Source organism: Cryptomeria japonica, chromosome 11 (assembly GCF_030272615.1).
Source record: "Cryptomeria japonica chromosome 11, Sugi_1.0, whole genome shotgun sequence".
NCBI lineage: Eukaryota > Viridiplantae > Streptophyta > Pinopsida > Cupressales > Cupressaceae > Cryptomeria > Cryptomeria japonica.
The window spans coordinates 192,599,053-192,619,546 of NC_081415.1; the positions used below are offsets into that span (position 1 = coordinate 192,599,053).

At 33.1% G+C, this 20,494-nt stretch overlaps 2 protein-coding genes and 1 long non-coding RNA gene across 4 annotated transcripts; all 3 read right to left on the reverse strand.

Annotated features, from left to right (window-relative positions):
• Positions 1 to 11,494: 11,494 nt before the first annotated feature.
• On the reverse strand, positions 11,495 to 13,642 carry LOC131071083 (pentatricopeptide repeat-containing protein At1g08070, chloroplastic-like). The gene is made up of 5 exons (XM_059214492.1): positions 13,426 to 13,642; positions 12,307 to 12,744; positions 11,952 to 12,140; positions 11,702 to 11,835; positions 11,495 to 11,617 (listed from the first exon to the last, which is right to left on the reverse strand). Exons 1-5 carry the CDS (start codon positions 13,640 to 13,642, stop codon positions 11,495 to 11,497), a joined length of 1,101 nt encoding a protein of 366 aa, XP_059070475.1.
• An 18-nt stretch (positions 13,643 to 13,660) lies between these two features.
• Positions 13,661 to 14,206, reverse strand: LOC131860123 (pentatricopeptide repeat-containing protein At1g03540-like). Its single transcript, XM_059214493.1, has one exon. The coding sequence runs from the start codon at positions 14,204 to 14,206 to the stop codon at positions 13,661 to 13,663; it is 546 nt and encodes a 181-aa protein (XP_059070476.1).
• Positions 14,207 to 17,835: 3,629 nt separating this feature from the next.
• LOC131071109 (uncharacterized) lies at positions 17,836 to 20,124 on the reverse strand. 2 transcript variants are annotated; one of them, XR_009359323.1, is made up of 3 exons: positions 19,036 to 20,124; positions 18,816 to 18,895; positions 17,836 to 18,687 (listed from the first exon to the last, which is right to left on the reverse strand). It is a non-coding gene; the product is annotated as an uncharacterized LOC131071109 (long non-coding RNA). The 2 variants fall into 2 exon arrangements; XR_009359322.1 differs by having other exon boundaries at positions 17,836 to 18,895.
• Between the last annotated feature and the right edge of the window lie 370 nt (positions 20,125 to 20,494).

Genomic DNA, 20,494 nt, shown 5'->3' on the forward strand with positions numbered 1-20,494 from the left:
AGCTTCAACTACTCCAAACTCATATAATTATTTTTATTACACATAATAATAGAGCTAGTTTCATTAAAATGATTGTTATTATAGAATACATAGGAGCATTTTCTATTTGCACCTTAAGATTTTAGTAATATTGTCAATGTTAGTTACAAATTGATTAACCTAATATAAAATAATAAAATATGCTTCATCCAAAACATCATTTTTAATTGTTAAAACTAAACTCGATGGATATAGTTATAATGTAGAATTTCATGTTTCTTTTCCAAATAGGAGGCTGTCAAAATGCATTTGCATGAGATGAAAATATTTATTAAAAAATCAAATGCACAATTCAATTTATGTATAATATCATCCAAATATTTTTCAAATTGACATAGAAGATGAATATTTTGTAAACACCTAAATTTCACCTCATCTTAAACAATAAATTAATTTCATCCATAATTCACTCCACTAAGTTAAATTTGTGCCCATCTTATTATTAAATAACAAATTGAATCAATTTCCATACCATTATTAAATTTAAATAAATTAAATACATTTTCACTTATTTTTAAATTAAATTAAATCAAACCACTATCGCCCTATTAAAATAATTGACTATAATTTAAATAAAATTATCCCTCCAAAATTCAAATAAATAGGTCCACAATAATTAAATTAAATTAAAAAGGCCCCCTTGCATGTGATCCAATGTCCTAAGTGTATCTTCACCATCATTTACTTTGGAGCTATCACATCACTCAAGCACCTATAAATTAAGCTTTTAAATTTGTCATCACTCCTCACAACATGCTCATACATAAGACACCCATGCACGTACACTCATCACATTAAGCATAAGGCACATTGAGAGCACAAATCAAGCAAACACATACAAATAAATGTTATCGAGATCATCAAAAACCTAAAGATCGACTTCATCACTCATATTCATAAGTCTACTCAACAAAAGAGGTAACAACTATTTGTATGATCTTTTTATGCTTAATCCAAAGGTATTTTTCTTGGTTTAGAATAAAGGTTTGTATAACTTTAATTTCTTGCATTTTGTTCCTACGATTACAAATTGAATCCCCTACCATAGAATATTATCTCAAAACCTATACAAAATATGAAGAAGCTTAGTATAGTTATTAGTTGAGGTTTGTAAATAAATTTTTAGTGAAGTCACATAATGTTTGATTCAATTCAAATTTTGTCACGAAGATAATCTTTAATAGCATTTGTTGGGTTTGCAACACAAAAAGAAAGTATTCAATTAAATCATATTATGATGTGTAGTTGTCATGTTCTTCTTGATCCTATAAGTATGTTACATCATATTTGTTTGATGTTGATCCTCATCCTCTTCAATTCTTCTTGTTTCATAATGTTACTAAATATACTCTTGTCAACATTTTAAGTACCTTAACTAAAAATCATGTGCTTCCCTCTGTAGTCCATAGCCTAATTAGGCTCTAGGAAGGCCATAGCATATTTATCTTTTTCTATATCACCTTTGGACCCTCCTCTAAGAGTATCAATTTATAAACCTTATTATGCAAATTCTGTAATATCATACATATACACCCACAAGCCCAATTAAATTGTGGATTTATTTCTAAGATACAATTTCTATTATTTTTCTTTATATCAAATTATACACTTCATTATCTATACATTAAAACTAATTACAAAATTCAAATAATGTGTAAACTTAACACAATCAAATTATAATTAAAATAAATAAAAAGATAGATTTTGAGTTAAAAAATAAGTGGAGACACCTTAGAAATACCTAAATCATAAATGAAACAAAATTAACCCAAACACATAAAATCTGCATACATAATCTGGTTCTAATTTGATCCCCTATAGCATACCTGAAATAGGAATAAGATAATACATTTAATAAAGGCAGAAGGACCATATAAAATGACAGTACCCGGAAGAAATACTATCAAGAGATGCTTTCATCATCTGCATACGTCGGATTGACAGTGAGTCTCTTTCATAATTCCTGCTCATCAAGCATCTTCCCATTCCCTTCAAATGATCATCTTCTTCTGTTTTTCCTTATTCTCCACCAAAGTGTTCAGGTTTCCTGAAAGCAGATCAATGTCATAACTCCTCCATGGTATCATAAAACAGGGTTTTAACGAGTACCCAATCTGTAAACATTGCAGTAATACTCATTACAAATTGTAAATCTGATTTTTTGAAGTAAACAACGTAATATGTATCTCCAAGCACTTAGAAGATAACACTTCTTACAAACTGAAAACCTGCACTTGTAAAAAATTGTAAATAAATTCTGTTCCCTTGTTCATTGCTTCAGGTCAGAAATGGTGCACCTTATTATATTGCAAGCCTAATATTGCTTCACTAGCATTACCATTTATGTTCGCAAGAACATTATCCTTGTTTGAAATGATGGAACTGGTTCGCATCTCTCACAAGTCACAACTTGTCCTGGAACAAACTACACGGGTGCAGTGCAGCAGTCAACATTACTCAAAGGATTTTGACGACTCTGATAGTTGTTCCATGGTGTACCTATTCAAAATTCCAAATGCAATTGCCAACTTCTCAGTATGGTGGCAGAGGAACAGTACTTTTATCTTCTCCATATCAATCAACAAATGCCTTGGATCTGAAAATACTCTGCTGCCTTCATCCCCCAAGACGATTCTCCAATTTTGCATGGATCTTCCGTGTCTGTGGAAATGATTTGTCCCCACAAAATGCATGTACCATTTTATATCCTGCAATCTAACTACAGATATGTATTTTATTAATTCCTCTATCATTCATCAATCTCCTCGCCATTTGAACCTCTTCCCACGTGCTCATTTCTGCATAGAAGTTTGACAGAAGAACATTAGTTGTAGCATTTTTAGAACCGAATTCAAAAAGGAGTATTGATGTAGATACTCGCAACTCTATATTCTTATGTAATCTGCAGATGCCAAGGAACACATCCACACAGCCAGCACACAGGTTTTATTGGCATTTTTATGACGAAGTTTGCAGTTTCCTCAAGATAGCTAGCTTGGCTGAAGAGGTCAGCTATGCACACATAATGATTGGTTTTAGGCCTAATGCAAGAAGAATAGCTAATGCTATTGAAGCGTTTACAGCATTCATCCACTAAACCTGCATGGCGGTATGCAAACAAAAACACAAGCGAAGCTTACATGGTCAGGGTATGTTTCAAAGTACTTCATTTGTTCAAAGGATAGGGAAGCATCATTGGAAAAGCCATTTCTGCATGTCCCGTGAGCATTGCATTCCATGAGATGGCATCTCTTTGAGATATTGTGTCAAAAAGTTAATATGCTGGTTAAAATTGTGAAAAAAATGCGCACTAGTATCAGGATCATTTTATTCATAACATAGAGGGATATTTAAACTAATACCCTAAATATTTGTTTCCTCTAAAAATTAAAGGGAACCTCGCATCAAATGAAGCGTCCTTTGTGGGATTTTTAAATGATGCTGATGCCATGAAATCGTTTTGAGCGCCATCGGATCGGAACCTCAAGCGCCCAGATTATTTTTTACTTGCAGAAGATGTCTTTGCTGCATTTTTTTTTATTAGCGTGAACTTATTTTCAGTCTTCTGCTGCTGCGTCAAATTCCCGCAGCGCTTCTTTTCTGGAGAACTAGGTGCATCTGCCGCTTCACTATTTCTTTTCTAGCTCACATTGATCCTCACGCCGTCTCTTTTCCCTACCCTGTTCTAAAACTCCCATTTCTGCACAGGCTGCTGGGATGCTAACAAAGGCTGTGGAGTCTGGCTTTATAATAGCCAATAGCATTCGCTTGAAGATTTCCACAGCCTTTCCAACAAACCTATTTTCTGCATATCCTGCAATCATTGCATTCCATGAGATCACCTCTCTTTGAAGCATTTTGTTAAACAATTCACATGACTTGTGTATACCTCCACATTTTGCATACCCCTATAGTGGTATTTTCAATTACAATATTTGGAAAGATTCCACTTTATAGTTAGGTTTGGACGGATAACTTTACCCACTTCGAAAGCTCCAATTTGAGCACAGGCACAAAGGTTGAGGAGCGCAGTTTTCTACCTATCAATTACAGTTGATTTAAATTTTGAAAGTTACCTAAAAAACTAGCCAATGAGATGACATCTCATTCAGGCATTTTGTCAAACAGTTCGCACGCCTAGTGCACGATTCACATTTTGCGGGCATATCTGCCAGCGCATTTGCAACAACAATATTCAAGACAAATCCCATTTCCATTATGCAATGACAGATGTCCATACCCGGTTTCCAAGCTCCCATTTTGGCACAGGCTGTAAGTACACTGGCAAATGTGAACTGATCAGGTTGGAAACCTGTTCGGTACATTTGGCGAAACAGTATGACTACCTTGTGAGAAAATCCGTGCCTCCGGTATACTGTCATACTTTTTCACCAAATGCAACGAAAAGTTTCCAACCTCCCAGACAATTTATGAGCATCTACCAATCTAGTGCACTCGATTTACATGTTATACGCTTACTTCGAGAAGCTGTTTGTGTAGCAAATGCAGATCGCCCCTCTGCATAATTAAAAATGAACGCCAATGGCATTAATGATGTAAAATGAGAAATGCTATTCAATCTACATCTACCACGATGACATTCTGTAAGCATTGCAGAATTTCACCTTTAAATGCTATATTTCAAACCCATTTCCTCATCTTCTGAGCTACCTGCAAATCCAAACTATTTCCTTCAAAGCATGAAGAAATTTTATAGACTAACAGACTTCAAGTGATTGGGACGCGTCTATTCTAGTTTTAAAAAGACAGTACGGATTAACTAACATGCATGTTAGTCATGTATTTTACATTTCGATTTTTTGGGCTAGAAAAAAATGTATTCGGGATAGTCCAAGTCCTTTTAAATATTGAGAAAAAATTGAATGATTTTCTTTAAATTAGAGGCAGAAAACTTAATTGATATTAAATTTTTACAATTTATGATTTTGATTGCTAATATTTGTTGATTAGAAATGTGTTATTATTTTTTGTATCCCTCCTATTTGTCTTGATATTCGAACCACCACCTCCATCTTTCAACCCTCCTTTTTAAGCTTGTCCCACTTTATTCAGATGTAATGTAATCCGGAACATTGATATGAAAAATAACATAGTCTAATGCAGAAACAATAGCAATCAAAATGCAATAACATCAATAATCATATTACTTTAATATAATGAATATTCTTAAGTATTACATAAATATGTTTTTCGAATTTTATAAATGTGGTGTAAGAATTTAGTTTTATGTGTGATGGCACATGATGTTGTGTGATGTCCTCATAAATTGGAAGATGACGTTCTTTTAATCTTGGTTTAATTTTATGTCTATTGAAGTGATTTCCGTATTTATAAATTCGACTTGATATATTTGGTTTTGATCTTTTCCTATGACCTTGATTTTTGTATTTTTAATCTTTACGAATCCATTCATCTCCTTTTTCTAGATTTGGTGGCGTTTAGATACATATTAGATTTAATAATTTAGTTTTCTATATTTGGTGGTGTTTAGATACATATTAGATTTAATAATTTAGTTTTATGTACGACAACACATGATTTTCTCTCATGTCCTATTAAATTTGAAGATGACGTTCTTTCATTCTTGGTTTAATTTTACATCTATGGAAGTGATTTTTTGCATCTATAAATTCGACTTGATATATTTTGTTTTGATCTTTTCTCATAACCTTGAATTTTACATTTTTAATCATTAAGAATCCATTCATCTCTATTGTCTAGATATGGTGGTGTTTAGAGACATATTAGAGTACTCAATTTGGATGTCAGGGAAACATTTTTCCTCTTCTTTATCTTGATATTTTTTAAGATTAATTTATTGATTTTGAATAAGTTGGAACATACATTGAGCAAAATTATAGATGCATCAGTTGTTCTTATTATCTCAAACATTAACATATTGCTTCATGTCTTCAATTGTGCTCTTGAATAGATAAGTGTTCTAATTTAATGATTTTGAATAAGTTTGAACACTCATTGAGTAAAATTGTAGATGGATATGTTGTCCTTACGATCTCAAGTATTGATATATTGCTTCTACATTTTCTATTGTGCTCTTTAATAGGCAAGTGCTCTAGTTGATAGATGACTAAAACAAATTGGGGTTTTCCTTTTATACAACAATAGTTCCTCAATTTGAATATTTTGTGCTCAAATGATAGGCAATGTCTTGTTGAGGGCAAGTTGACTTAGGTCCAAAATTTTAATTTTGGGAATTAGGGGTTCAATTTCACATATGGAGTCCTAATAGGTCAAGACTACAATTAGAACTTTGAACTAGGGTGTGAAACACAAAACATGAAGAATGGGTACAAAATAATGGATATAAGGACTCAAAATCTAATAAATTGTATGTCAACTCCAACACATAAATATGTCACTTGACATTAGATTATTACATTTAAGACAAACAATCAAGTGACTCTAAACTGAAAAGAAATTTTTTTTTAAGAATCCAATTTTTACCCTCACCTTTCCCCACTTTTATTTACATGTAAACTTCTATAAATTATGCATATCAAAATCAACAAACAATTAAGATGGTAATAAAATGTGAACTCGTAAAAATAAAATTTATACCCATCCACTTTTCCCCTTATTATTTTATTCCTTATAAATGTTAGTATTCTTACATAATTAAAAGGCAACAAAAAACATAATTCGAACTCATTACTAGATGATAAATGTTAAATTATTTTATACTTATTAAAATATAAATCTATTTTATATTATATTTTTAAAAATAAATCTTATTTATTTTATTCTAAATTTATAACATGTCTTTTAAAATAATAAATTGATATTAATTTAAATTATTTGTTTGAGTTATACTGAGTTTTTAATATATTTTCTTTATTATAGAATTTTAACAAAAAAAAAAAAAGATTTATCTTACATTAAAAAAAATTATATATTATTTAAAATATTTTTATTAGAAAAATATAAGTTTCACATTGTATAAACATAATAACCGAAGGAATAATCATTTGTGCTCACCTAAGTAGTTAGAGCATCTACACAAATATGAAAGAGAAACAATGAATATTACAAATCATATCTAAAGCTTGTAATGTCATAAAAATGAATTTTTATCATAATTATTATTAAAATAATTTTTATTATATAAATATAATTTTTATCAGTATATTTGATTAAATTACTTTATAATATATTTTTTTATATGTAAAAAAGTAATCTAAATATGAAATTGTCATATAGTTTTATAAAGAATTATTATTATTTAATATTATAATGATAAAATTTATATATTCATGTTTATTTCTATTTATTTAGGTCTAATTTAAAAGAATGTTTTAATATAATTGTATAGTGACATATGACAACTTTATTGCTAAGTTTGGTTCCTTCCTTAATTATTATTCATTTCCATTTAATTGTGTACATTTATCTACATATGACCTTATCCCTACCTTATCTAAATATATTCTTATACATTATATTTATTTAATAGATTAAACTTCTACATATCCATTCCTAAATTCGAGTTCTTCGTAGGTCATTTTAATAACATGTATTTGACTGAAATTTTGATTTTGAATTTCAAGTTTTTTGCTCTAGCACTTTCCTCATGGAAAATGAAATACAATATAGGAGGAAATAAATTGAGCACCTATACTTCTATGAATTATTTTGCTTGGAAAATAAATTGACCTTCTCCAATGATTAAAAGAGAGATATCTCTTGTTGCATTTTCTAGATTTGACCCTACCATCAATGACTTCATCCTCTCTTGCTAGACTATTGCATTCTAGATTGATATACATTTATTGAAGCTTCTTTATAACATATGAATTATCCATTAGAACATAATGTCACAAGAGTTTTGTTTTGAAGACCTGATTCAACCTAAGGTAAGAAAACAAATTGAGCTCAAAGGCATTATCTCTTGCTTGTTGATGGTTTAGTGACTATACTAAAGTGGGTGAAGCTTACAATAATACATTATATTTTTTCCTTCTAAAAGTGTATATAAACTCAATCACCAAGTTGAAAGGTATGTGGTGTTTGATGCATGCCATTGTACTACTTGTACTTTTCTTTAGCTTTTTAATATGAGATGGTATGCACTTGTTTCCTAAGCATGTTGAATTGCTCAATAATTTGACCTACTTTGTCAACTTCCTTTTGATATGAAGGAGTTATTGTTGTTGTTGGAATAGAATGACAAAATATGCTTATGGTGTTAAATTATAAAATTCTAAACAATAATGCATAACAATGTAGAGCTCTATTTGTAGCCATGCTAAGTGAAAGGTATGGTTTTATATTGATTGTGATTCTTCCTTGAATCGAACACACTAAGAATATGCTCTATCATCTTGTAAGAAATTTTGTCTATCCATCAATCTAGGGATCAAATGTGGATATATTCAGTTGTCCAAATCACTTTCTAAGTTTCTAGAAATTGCTCAAGAAGATAGTATCTCTATTTGACAAGATAATTTTTGGGATTCAAAACAAGATCTAAACATGATAAAAATATAGGCAATTCATTTCCTAAGCTATGATTATTTTCTAACAAGGAATAAAAATTAATATATTTAGCATTATTCAACTGCTACAAAAAGATAATCATTTCCATGTGGACAAAGGTGTATACAAACATCTCTTATTGATCAACTAACAATTGCATCTGAGGTACAAGACTTGATATCTTTGGAAAAATTATACCTAAGGTGTGGCTAATTTAAGAATCACTTATACAATACTATCAAAGTTTGTTTAACCCTAACATGCCCTACAACCTTGCTAAAGTGAGCCTCTCATATTAGGTTTTGTATTTCTTCCTCGTGTCGAATTTTAATACAAATTTAGAAGTATATAAGTTTATCTTGCAAGTAAAAATTTGAAACTAAATTATTGTAAAAAAAAAAAAAAGATTTCTACATAATCTACGTCCAATGGATACACTTATAGCCATGTGTTCTCTTCATGTCCACATGCATAAATAACAAAACGAAAATCATGAACCAAAAATAAAACTTAGATCATCTACAAATGGATCAACACATCCCTTCTTAAGCTTGATGTTAAAATATAATTGTTGAAAATAAGAAGATAATTTTAAATTCTACTCTGACTATAACTTGTATTGAGTCTACAAGAACTAAAGTAGCTTATGATATATACAGATCATAGTCTCCTTACCTAATATATAATGTTTCTAGTGCTTGCATTGATAAACCTCATGATCATATGTTGGGTAGTTTCCTACTAGGTTTGTGAAAGCCTCACCATAGTAGGCAACTAGGTGACTTGTGTTAAGTGAGATCTTCTCTAAATGCATATTCTAATACATCACTCTTGATCATATACATGGTTACTAAATGTCTAATAACACAAGTAATGGAATGAAATAGATTATTTGCACATACTTGCCCATATTTATTGGTTACAAGATTAGCTTCCAACAATACTCAAGTCAAATAGTTAAACAAACTACTCTATTTGTCCCTTTTGATTACACACCCTTTTTCAACTCTCAACAATTTTGACAACATTTGCACGATAAAAAAACAAGAAATAACATTTTTATGGGAAAATATTGCAAACCATGATGTCTACAAAAAATTGCATAAAACAACTAATTGTTCCTTAAGGAAACCCTTACAAAATGCAAGCCTCTATAGCTCTATACCTATAGCAAGCAATACCCATGCAAAAATTGGAAGCTTATAGCTCTCATCAATGCTACAAGCATATGGATCCTCCATAGCTTCACTTTAATGGTCAATCTCTTGGTTTGACTACACTTAACTTGCATTGCACTAGACAACAACTATTTTAAAGTACTTCTTAACACTCCTTAGCACAAGCCTACACAACACACTTCAACATCTTGTTCCAACAAGCCATTTTTCATCCAACGATATTTTGGATCATGAATTCTCTATTGCTATGTACTACTATGTGTTTCAACTCTTGAATACAATGACAAGCTTCTCTCAAGAAAGATGCATAAATTCAATAATACCCTCTCCTTTTAGCATTGGATTTTAGGGGCAAGCTTCCCACAACATATACAAGTATACATAGTCAAGAATCCAATGCAAATACAATTATGATATCACACTTTGGACCTTCATTAGTTCTTGGGTAGAAGTAGGATTGCCTTGTATCTTAACTAATTCTTGGGCTTTGTAAAAGCTTCACAATTTCACAATTGCAATTTTTCAAAATACTTATGCATCAAAAAGTCATTCCCCGTACGCAACTAGTCCCACTTTTTTTGTTGGCAACTCTTGGTTCTTTTCTAGCATAATGAGGATAGCATTCTACAAGAAAATATGTAAATATTCTTATTTTCTATGATAGCATCTCTAGCTATTCATCCAACATAATGAGGATGCTACTCTACATGAAAGGGCAAAGTGATATATACACAACCGCAATAGTGTGACACAAATGATGGCTTTTTAAATCAATGCTAGATAAGTTCTTTATTGTTCACAAAACCCAACAGATACCATTGCTTTACATGAAATGAAAAATGATTCATTTGCAATTTCATGTAACTCGTTCTAATAGACATAAACTCAGCATAAGCTTGTCTCATGCTACAATATTTCCTTGTGGACATAACTATGTTCTAAGATGCTTTGCATATGGATGAGATAATCTAACTAAATGGCTTCATGAACATTTGTAAATGCATCAATTCCAATGGTACAACAAAAATCAATGCACACACTCTTCAATCAAGCCATGAAACTCCATGAGTCTACACTTCAACTTTGACAACAATATTGCTAATTCTTGCAATCCTTTTCACAATATGGGTAACCTACACATGGGCAAGACATGCACTTGCACCAATACTTATATTCAGCTCCAAATACATCTAATATATGGTTATCTCTACTCCACATGATCATGTCAACCAACTCGCACCATACAAATCCAACTTTTCGTACAACATTGGTCACATGAGATGGACAACATAGGTGCATAACAATTGTCGACATATTGTAGAAGGCTTTGCTAAAAGCATATTGTATAAATACACCTCACTATAGGTTTTTGTAAACTAGTCTATTGACTAGTGAGTCCATTCACAACATTCAACCTAGTTTGGTTGTACTCCAAGGTCCTCTAACAAATTAGGTGAATGCATTCTTCAAGAACATGATTTCTTGCTATAGCCTTTGTATTTATATTGCTATAGCCTTTGTATTTGTATGGATGAAGGACAACACATTCCTCATAATGTTTGAAATAATTGGTTTTAGCCATAATGCAGTACAGAGTCCTTGATGCTATTTAAGTATTTAGCCCTAATGCAGTACAGAGTCCTTGATGCTATTTAAGTATTTAGCCCTAATCCACTAAACCTGCATGGCTGCATGCAAACAAAAATACAAGCAAATCTTACACGGTTAGGGTACGTTCCAGAGTGCTTCATTTGTTCTAAGTGTTAGAGAGTATCGTTGCAAAAGCCATTTTGCACATATCCTTCAACCGTAGAACTCAATGAAATGACATTTCTTTGAGGTATTCTGTCAAAGGAGTCCTCATCACCTGTGTATGTTTCCACATTCTGCATGCAAGTCTATCAGGGCAGTCACAATTAAAAAAATTGAATAAAAAACGTCTTTTATTATGATTTGATGCATGTCCCTACCTTCTTTAAATCTCCTATATTTGTAGAGGCTGATACGGTGCTGACAAAGTTTGTAGATTTTGGCTTTCTATCTGCCAATAGCATTTGCTTAAAGGTTTCCAAGGCTTTTTCAACAATCCTATTTCGTGCATATTCTGCAACCATGGCATCCCAGGGGGAATAGTATCTCCTTAAGGCATTCTGTCAAACAACTCACTTGCCTTGTGTATGCTTCCACATTTTGCATACATTTCTATTAAGGCATTTTTACTTTTGGCGTCAAACAAAATTCCACTTTTGATTATGCTTTGATGGAGTTCCGTAAACTGTTCTAAAGCTCCCATTTTTGCAAAGGCTGGTAGGATGCTGGCAAAAGTTGTGGAGTCTAGCTTTACATCAGCCAATAGCATTTGCTTAAAGGTTTCCAAAGCCTTTTCAACAAACCCATTTTGTGCATATCCTGCAATGATGACAGTCCATAAGACCATATCTTTCAAGAATTTTGTCAAACGGTTCACGTGACTTGGGTATCTTTCCACATTTTGCATACATGTCTATCAGCGCACTGGAAACAATAGCATCTGACAAAATCCCCCTTTTGATTATTTTTTGATGGAGCCACATGCCCTGTTCTAAAGCTCTTACATTTGTACAGGCTGGTACGATGATGACAAAGGTTGTGGAGTCTGGCTTTACATCCGTCAATTGCATTTGCTTAAAGGTTTCCAAAGCCTTTTCAACAAACCCATTATGTGCATATCCCGCAATCATCGCAGTCCATGAGATTGCATCTATTTGAAGCATTTTGTCAAACAGTTCACATGACTTGCGTATACTTCCACATTTTGCATACATGTCTATCAGGGAATTGGCAACTACGACATCTAACCAGAATCCGCGTTTGATTATACTTTGATGAACATTCATACCCTGTTCTAAAGCTCCTCTTTTGGCGCAGATTGGAAGGAGGCTAGAAAAAGTTGTGGAGTTTGGCTTTACACCTTCTAGTTGCATTTGCTTAAAAGTTTCCGAGGCAGTTTGAACAAATCCATATTGTGCATATCCTGCGATTATTGCATTCCATGAAACCACTCCTCTTTGAGGCATTATGTCAAACAATTTGCATGCCTCGTGCATGTTTCCACATTTTGCATACATCTCCAGCAACATATTTCCAACTATAATATTTGAAAAGATTCCACTTTTAATTATGTTTTGATGGATGATCCTACCCAGTTCGAAAGCTCCTATTTGAGCACAGACTGGGAGGATGCTGGCAAAGGTTGAGGAATTTGCTTTTACACCTACCAACTGCATCTGTTTAAAATTTTGTAAGGCTTTTTTCAAAAACCCATATTGTGCATATCCTCTAATCATTGTAGCTCATGAAACCACATCTTTCCGAGACATTTTTTCAAACAGTTTATATGCCTTGTCCATACTTCCACATTTTGCATGCATATCTACCAGGGCACTTGCAACTACAACATTTGAACAAAATACAACTTTGATTATGCTTTGATGGAAACCCATATCGTGTTCTAAATCTCCTATTTTCGCACAAGCTGGCACGATGCTGACAAAGGTTGTCGAGTATGGCTTTACACCTGCCAATAGCATTTTCCTAAAAGTTTCCAAAGCCTTTTCAGCAAACCCATTTTGTGCATATCCTGCTCTCATCGCATTCCACGAAATCACGTCTCTTTCAAGCATTTTATCAAACAGTTCATATGACATGTGTATACCTCCACGTTTTGCATGCATATCTATTAGTGTATTTCCAACTATAATATCTGAAATGAATCCGCTTTTAATTATACTTTGATGGATAACTGTGCCCAGTTCGAATTCCCCAATTTGAGTACAGGCTGGGAGGATGATAGCAGAGGTCGTGGAGTTCTGTTTTACATCTAACAATTGCATTTGCTTAAAAATTTGTAATGCTTCGTCAAAAAATCCCATTTTGTGTATATGCTGATATTATTGCAGTCCATGAGAAGTCATTTCTTTGAAACATTTCGTCAAAAACTTTGCGTGCCTTGTGCGAACTTCCACATTTTGCGTAAAGTCCATCAGTGCTGTTGCAACTACAACATTTGAGAAAAACCCACTTTCCATTATGCTTCGATGGATGTCCATGCCCCGTTTCAAAGCAACAATTTCGGCACAGGCTGAGACTACGGTGGAAAAGGTGAACTGATTAAGCTGAAGACCTGTTCGTTGCATTTGGCCAAACAGTACGATTGCCTTGTGCACTCTTCCGCATTTTGTGTACATGTCTTTCAGGGCTGTTGCAACTACGACATTTGAGAAAATCCCCCTTTTCATTATGTGATGGATATCCTTACCCAGTCTCAAAGCTCCCATTTTGGCACAGGCTGAAAGTACGCTGGAAAAAGTCAAGTGATTAGGTTCGAGAGCTGTTCGTTGCATTTGGTGAAACAATTTGAGTGCCTCCTGAGGAAACCCATGTCTGCGGTATGCGTTTATGATGTTATTCCATGAGACGATGTATCGTCCTTTCATATTGTCAAACACTTCCGAAGAAATGATTTTTTCCCTTGTGAAAGCGCATTCTTATTCTTATTCTTATGCAACCTTTATCTAATAATTGTGACTTTGAATTCTATGTGCTTGTTCTACATAAATAGTTTGTGTGTTTATATTTGGATTAGATGATGCTTAAAATCACTAATAGGGTCAATTGTTAAGTTGAGGAATTTGTGGCTTGGCTTGGTTACAAGAGGGTCCTATTATATTAATTTTAACAATGTTTGAATAAAATTGAAGACATGTCACAAAAGAAAAGGCAAATAGCTTGATAACTATATTATCTATGCAAATGTTTCACTGTAATGATTGTTCTAGATGCGATTGCTCTCTATAATCAAATGATATGTTTTTCTTGACTTCAAGATGATCTAAATGGTTTAGGCTTTTTGTCTACTATGGAAACACCATAACAACTATTAACTAGTTCTCTTATTTTCAACTTAATTTCTTTGTTTTTTGTTATAACTTTGTTGTAGCTTTGTTGTTGGTCAATTTGTGATTTGCTAATGTTATCCCTTTTATAATAGGGTTTTAGGTGCCCTTTAAAACCTATTTTGCCCCTTTAATGAAAACACAAGTAAATAAATGACTACTTTCCAAACTAAATATTCATTTTTTAGGATTAAGTTTTTGATTAAAGGGTAAAACAAGTTTTGAAAGGCCCTGAAATCTATTTTACAAATAGAAGGACATCAACCAAATAATAGCAAAAGACTACCTAAAACAACAAAAGTACAAAATTAAAGACAAAAGATTAGAAAAACATAACATGGAAAGAAAAGAACCAACTTCCAAGAAGCCATTATAGGTTATGCATATATTTAGCCACTTTTAGCTAATCCTAATAAAATTTTGCATGCAAACTAGCAAAACCCTCTAGCTCCCTTTTATCCTTATTCTAGTTATTTCTAGTATTACTTCTAGTATGGGTACTAAGGCCAACAAAAATAGTCTTCTTTTTAGTCTAAGCATGAAGGTGTTAGAGTTGATGATTGAACTCCCACAACACCCCAAGGACTACCTATAATTAAAAATACCTATGACGCTAGATAAAAATGCATGATTTTTATGAAGCCTAATATTTCATTAGATGCAAAAAGATGACTGGTTATAATATATAATGAAACCCTTGCTATAAAGACACTGATGAAATCCTAGATGAGGATTAAATGAGATCATTACATATGTTTAATCTTATGAATTATCTACAAAAAATACAAAACTTAAGTAAAATTAAGTATGCTAGTGTGAATGGGGACCTAATAATAGTTAATTATGTGGTTTATTATTTTCACTCTAATGCCCTCTTCATGTGCAACTTAGGGAGTAGATGTTTTTGTGACTAGTGAAGTATGCATGGACGGGTCTCAACTACAAGCCCTACTGAAGTACCCATGTATAAATAAATAAATCTCTTATAATTAGAAAAAGGGAGAAAATCTCATTAAAAAAACTCCTTTTTAAAAGAGAGAAGACAATGTAAACTAACACATATTGGTGAATTTATATGGAAAGAAGGACGACTCAACACGAACCCTCAAGAACTGCATATATCACAAAAGTATAATATATATCTCTGCAATAGGAGATAAAAGATGAGACTATGAATCTTTCCATAGAGAAGTACCTCATGTGCTAATGTTGAGAGTTTGAAGAAAAATATTCATTATCTACAAACAAAATTTCTCCTCTTATGAAGACATAGATCTATTGGAGATTTGTAGAAGTCATTCTTGTAATCTAGATGAAAAGATAATCCAAATCCAAACATGTGTCTCTGAATGGAAACTGGGTACCTTGTGTTGGAAAAAATATCTCCTCCAAAAGAACTTAATTCACAATTAGAGAAGTCAAACTAGAAAAGGTGAGAATTTGAATTGAATCTAAAAATATTGAAGATGTTATGGCATAACTATCAACAAAGAGATAATGCATGTCCACCAATGTGTCCTCAAAGTTAACAATGTGATTATTTACAAACAAAGACAATATTTCTAATAGGTAGGAATCTGGGCGAGGTAGATCTAGAAGATAATGAATGTTGTGTTGCAATGAATCAATAAGGGCAATAGGTGTAGTGATACTAGTCTCATCAAGAATAACTTAAGATGATGATGTGATCTCAATTGGTGGAAAGCAAGATGAGAAGTTTGTATACCATCAAAACGTGTAAGACATGTAAAATTAAACATTAATATCAAAATAAAATAACTCTTCAGATAAAAATACAGTAAATAATATAAATAAAATGAAATAATTTTTAATTAAAAATTAAATTTTTTATGTGTATATATGTAATTCTAACAAATCTTAAATAAATAAAAATAGATATATTTAAAATATTTGCTCTAATTAATTTAATTTTATTGTCTTTTCCCTATATCTAATTGTAAATTTCATTACGCAAGTTTTTGAAATGGCATTCATGTAGTAACTAGGGAAAGAACACCAATTACCACCCATGTTCCATTTATGGTTCACTCCTTGCACACCCAACTCCCCAATTACTAACTTTAAAAAAACGAAAAAAAAACAAGCAAAGAAACAAACAAACTAAAAGCCAATTAATAAATTTTACATGTAATAATAGTCATCCATTTTTTAGCATTTTTGGACCATAGTTGGCCTATATGTGCACCTTTATTGGTACCCATAATGCAGGGACATTGTGCATGAGTACTGACAATTTTAAGTACATGGTTATTGGGACATTTGTGCATAAGTATTGGCAATTTTATGTGCACAATTATTGGGGCATCTTTAAGCAGGTATAAAAACTTTGAAATGTGTACTTTTTGACCCTTGTGTACATAACAGAGCCCACAATGTGCATTGTTAGTACCCAAAAATCAGAACAATAACTATAAACAATTAAGTCGCATGCAAAAACAACCAAAAGAAAATCGTCAAAATTCAATGATATACCGTTTAGAATTTGTAGGTGCACAAAATTAGCTATAACGACTACTGATACACTTATAAATATAGATTATGAATTACAAACATAAATGAAACAACATGAAATGAAATGCAATCAAGCCCAAACATGTAAAATTTGCATACATAATCAACCAACATTAAAAACTCAAGCCACAATATATACAATTTGCATACATAGTCTGATATTATAATTTAATCTCCTAAGGCATAGCTGTCATAGGAACGAGATAATACAATTCATACAGACAAAAGGACCATACAAAATGACAACGCCTGAAGGAAAGAACTATCAAGAGATACTCCCCCCGTCATCTCCAAAAATTGGATCGGCAGTAAGTCTCTTTCACCTTGCCTGATCACCAAGCATCTGTCCATTCCTTCAAATGCTCATCTTCTTTTGTAAATTTTCCCTATTTTCCACCATCTCCTCCACCTTTTCGTTCCAGCGACTTGCAGGTTTCCTAAAGCAGTTCAATGTCACAACTCCTATGGTATTATAAAACAGGGTTTTAACAAGTACGCCATCTGTGTATATAGGCAGTAATATTCATTATATATTACAAATCTGATTTTATTAAGCCAACAACATTGTCTATATCTCCAAATGATTCGAAGATAAACACTTTTTAGAGATTGACATGAAACCTACACTTTTAATAAACTGAAAATAAAATCCATTCCCTTTTTTTATTACTAAAGGTCCCAAATGGTGCACCTTATTACAGTGCAAGCCTATGTTTACACTTTACAGATTGCTTCACTAGCATCACCGATTATATTCACAGGAACATTGTCCTTGTTTGAAATGACGTGAACTTATTACAGTGCAAACCTATGTTTACATATTGCTTCATTAGCATCACCAATTATATTCACAGGAACATTGTCCTTGATTGAAATGATATAACCAAGAAGTTGTCCTGAAACAATCTAAACACAGGTGCAGTGTGGCAGGTACAACATTACTCAAAGGTCCTTGACAACTCTAACAGATGTTCCAGGGACCGTGTTCAAAATTCCAAATGCAATTTCCCAACTTCTCAATATGGAGGCAGAGGAATGATCGTTTTACCTTCTCCATATCAATTAGTAAATGCCTTTGAATCTGCAAAATACCTTGGTGTCTTCATCTCCTAAGACAAATTCTCCAACTTTGTATGGACTCCTGTGTCTGTGGATATGATCTGTCTACACAAAATGCATGCACCATTTTATGGCCTGCAATCCAACTATAAGTAGCTATTTTTTTAATTCCTCCTCTAATAAAATCTCGTTACCATTTTAAAATCTTCCCACGTGCCCATTTCTGCATAGAAGTTTGCAGAAGAACATTAATTATCATTTTGGGAACCCAGCTCAGAAAGGAGGGTTGATGTAATACTATCAACTGTATATTCTTATGTAATCTACAGACACCAAGGGACATGTCCACACAACCAGCAGAGGTGTAATTGGAACTTTGATGATAATGTTTAGAGTTCCCTCGAGATAGCAAGCTCGGCTGATAAGGTCAACTATGCACATACATCATGACTGGTTTCAGACATTTTGCAATAAAGTTGCTCATACTATTGAAATATTTACAGCCCTCATCTACTAAACCTGCATGGCTAGAGGCAAACAAAACACAAATCAAGCTTACATTGTCAGAGTATGTTCCAGAGTGCTTCATTTGTTCAAAGATTATGAGAGCATCGTAGCAAAAGCCATTTTGTGCAAAACCTGTAAACGTGGCATTCCATTAGATATCATCTATTGGGTTAAACAATTCATGTGCTTGTCAAAATTATGCAAGAAATGCAAGCTATTATCACGATAATTTAATCCATTACATAGAGGGATATTTATAATGAAAGTTATACCTGAAATAATTTTTTTCTATTCAAATTTTGGAGGCCTGCATCAAATGAAGCGTTGTCTGGGGGGGGATCTTTAAATAATTCTGACGCCATGAAATTGTCTTGAAGCGCCTTTGGATCTCAACATCACGCGCCCAGGTTAATTTCTCTTGCAGAAGATGTCATTGATTTAATTTTTCAGTCTATCCCTGCGGCGATCATCGCCAGCATCAACCTCTTGCACCGCCTCTTTGCTGGAGAACTAGGTGCAGATCAGCCGCCTTTTCCTTGTCCTGTAGTAAAGCTCTTATTTTTTCACAGCCTGGTAGATTGCGGACGAAACTTGTGGAGTCTGGTTTGACATATAGCATTTGCTTAAAGGTTTCCGAAGACTTTTCAACAAACTCAGTTTGTGATATCCTGCAATCATTGCATTAAATGAGATCACATCTCTTCCAAACATTTTGCGATCCAATTCACATGACTTGCGTATGTTGCGTATGCAACCACATTACACAAACATATCTATCAGGGCATTTCCAATTAGAATATTTGAAAAGATTCTACTTTTAGTTATGTTTTGATGGAAGACTGTAACCAAAGGTCCAAATTGGAGCACAGTTTAGGAGGATGCCGGTAAAGGTTAACAGTTCGGTTTTACATCTGCCGATTAGATTTTAAATATTTGTATATATAGATAGAGAGAGAGATTTTCCCGCAATCAATGCGGTCGATGAGATGACTTCCCTTTCAGACATTTTGTCAAACAGTTTGCCTACCTTGTGCCCACTTCCGAATTTTGCGTACATACCTGGTAACTACAACGTTTCAGAGAAATTCCCTTTCCATTATGCATTGATGGGTGCTCATACCTTCTTGCAAAGCTCCAATTTCGGCACAGGCTGAGACTTGAGTACGCCAGAAAATGCGAAATGATCGTCTTGGAGACCTGTTCGTTACATTTGGAGAAACAGTATGACTGCCCTGTAAGGAAACCCATGTCTTCGGTATGCTGTAATGAGAAGATGTCTCGTCCTTTCCTGTGGTCAGATAGTTTACGAGCATACAGAAGACATGGGTATCCACACTTGGCATACATGTAAATAAGTTCTTTCGAAAGGTCGATTGTGTGGCAAAAACCATACAAAATCATTTGTGTGTTGCACCTCTTTCAACTGAACCTCTTTACATTAATAAAAGTGATAATATAACAGTCTTTATTTTTATTTCAGGCAATCCATGCTCTCGGTTTAGCTTGAGATAAGGAGTCTAGTCCGGGGAGAGGAACAATCAGCGAATTTTGGATTTATATGGGAAGAATCCAAAATCTTAGCACAACCTATCATTGTTGAAATGGAAACGGCTACCCAACCACTAGGACACACCATTGTACATGTTACCCTCCTATACCATAACTTGTGCATTTGTATATCTTAGGTGCTCGATAGCTTTTTTTGTTCAAACACGATTGTATAGGTTACTC